Raw genomic sequence first — 2,195 nt, 5'->3', positions numbered from 1 at the left:
TTGTGTGGTGTATAATGTTGTGTATCGTGGTGTATAATGTAGTGTATAGTAGTACAGTGTATAGTCGTGCATAGTGTCGTGTATAGCGCAGTGTATAGTTTAGACTTTAGGCGATAGTAGTGTAGTATATATCGCAGTGTACTGTATTGTAATGTAGTGTGTCCAGCAGTGTGTAGTAGTGTACGGTGTAGTGCACCCTACGTGGCCAGCCAGGCTAATCGTTGTGCCGGGTGTTGTGATGCAGTGTCCAGCAGTGTGTAGTAGTGTACGGGGTAGTGCACCCTACGTGGCCAGCCAGGCTAATCGTTGTGCCGGGTGTTGTGATGCAGTGTCCAGCAGTGTGTAGTAGTGTACGGTGTAGTGCACCCTACGTGGCCAGCCAGGCTAATCGTTGTCGGGTGTTGTGATGCAGTGTCCAGCAGTGTGTAGTAGTGTACGGTGTAGTGCACGGTGCGTGGCCAGCCAGGCTAACCGGCGTGCCGGGGTGCCGGGGTGCCGCGTGTCCGCAGGGACGGGGCCGGAGGGCCGAGTGACAAAGCACGACGTGGAGACATTCGTGCCGCCAGCCACGACAACTCCCGCCGTGAGCCACCCCGTGCACCACCACCACCATCACAACCACAACCACCACCACCGCCATCACCACCGACACTAACACTACCACCATCACCGCCACCACCACCACCACTACCACCACCATCATCACCACCACCACTGCCACCACCACCGCCACCACCACCACCACCGACACTAACACTACCACCATCACCGCCACCACCACCACCACTGCCACCACCATCACCACCACCGCTTCCGCCACCACCATCACCACCACCACCGCTACCACCGCCACCATCACCGCCACCATCACTGCCACCACCACTGCCATCACCACTGCCATCACCATTACCACTGCCACCACCACCAACGCTGCCACCATCACTGCCACCACCACTGCCATCACCACTGCCATCACCACCACCACCACCACTGCCATACTGCCATCACCACTGCCACCACCACTGCCATCACCACTGCCACCACCACCAACGCTGCCACCACCGCCACCACCACCATCACCGAGTCTCAAGATTTTTTCACGAGGGTCCTGCCAAGTATTTTTTCACAGCAGGGGATCGATGTTGATGTTGTTGTTGTTGCTGCTGCTGCGTGATCCCCACTTAATAATCTGCGTGTAATTTTGCAGCAGTGTAATGTGATTGGCCAACACCAGTTACGCCCGAGTTCGATTCCCGCTCACGGCCACCAACACCGATGACGATTATCTGAACCGATCCTGGGCCTCCCCTAGGTCGACTCAGCCTCAAAAGAGTACCTGGTTGGGTGTGTAAAATCATCGCCACTGGGGAGACAAAGGCGGCCGGGCGTGGTGCTGGCCACCCACCTCCTCGTGTGCCACAGTGCCGGTAGCCTTTGTAGGTGCTGTCGCCAACAGCACTTGCCCCACCAGTCTGTCATGGCCACACGGGGGATCTTTGTCTTTGTCCTGTGTGCAGGCCGCAACAGTCGCGCCCCCGGCCGCCCCTCGCCCCGCCCCCACGACGCCGGCCGCCCCCCTCGCCGGAGACTTTGTGGACATCCCCGTCACCAACGTGCGCAAGGTGAGGGGGAGCGAGAGGGGAGGGAGAGGGGAGGGGGAGGGGAGGGAGAGGGGAGGGAGAGGGGGGGGGAGGGAGAGGAGAGGGGAGGGGGAGGGAGAGGGGGAGGGAGAGGGGAGGGGAGAGGAGGGGGAGGGGAGGGAGAGGAGAGGGGAGGGGGAGGGGAGGGAGAGGGGAGGGAGAGGGGGGGGAGGGAGAGGAGAGGGGAGGGGGAGGGAGAGGGGAGGGGAGAGGAGGGGGAGGGGAGGGAGAGGGGAGGGAGAGGGGAGGGGGAGGGGAGGGGGAGGGAGGGGGGGGGGGAGGGAGAGGGGAGGGGGAGAGGGGAGGGAGAGGGGAGGGGGAGGGGAGAGGAGGGGGAGAGGGAAGGGGGGGGAGAGGAGGGGAGGGGGAGGGGGAGTGGGGGTGGCGCCGCCTGACCGCCGGCGTTACGCCGATGCCGACACCACGCCGGGCCTGCCAGAAGTGGCCGCGACCGCCACCGCCGAGGGCCTTGGGTTCCGATATGGGTTTTAAACTCACGTAGAGACCCATAGACTCACGTCGAGACCCATAGACCCACACAGAGACCCATAGACT

General features: G+C 62.1%; 2 protein-coding genes across 2 annotated transcripts in view; both read left to right on the top strand.

The window, feature by feature from the left end:
* Positions 1 to 2,195, top strand: part of LOC144737186 (MAM and LDL-receptor class A domain-containing protein 1-like) — a 328,015-nt gene that overhangs the window by 282,836 nt on the left and 42,984 nt on the right. The window lies entirely within an intron of this gene.
* LOC144737134 (dihydrolipoyllysine-residue acetyltransferase component of pyruvate dehydrogenase complex, mitochondrial-like) overlaps positions 329 to 2,195 on the top strand; it is a 12,898-nt gene continuing 11,031 nt past the window's right edge. Inside the window, exons 1-2 of the mRNA XM_078619833.1 lie at positions 329 to 583; positions 1,518 to 1,622. Coding sequence (XP_078475959.1) covers positions 407 to 583; positions 1,518 to 1,622 — 282 coding nt within the window. The 5' untranslated portion in view covers positions 329 to 406. The remainder of the gene's footprint in view (positions 584 to 1,517; positions 1,623 to 2,195) is intronic.

The sequence above is a fragment of the Lampetra planeri genome, chromosome 65 (genome assembly GCF_965212315.1).
Source record: "Lampetra planeri chromosome 65, kcLamPlan1.2.h2, whole genome shotgun sequence".
Taxonomy (NCBI): domain Eukaryota; kingdom Metazoa; phylum Chordata; class Hyperoartia; order Petromyzontiformes; family Petromyzontidae; genus Lampetra; species Lampetra planeri.
This window is presented reverse-complemented; position numbering and strand designations above follow the sequence as displayed.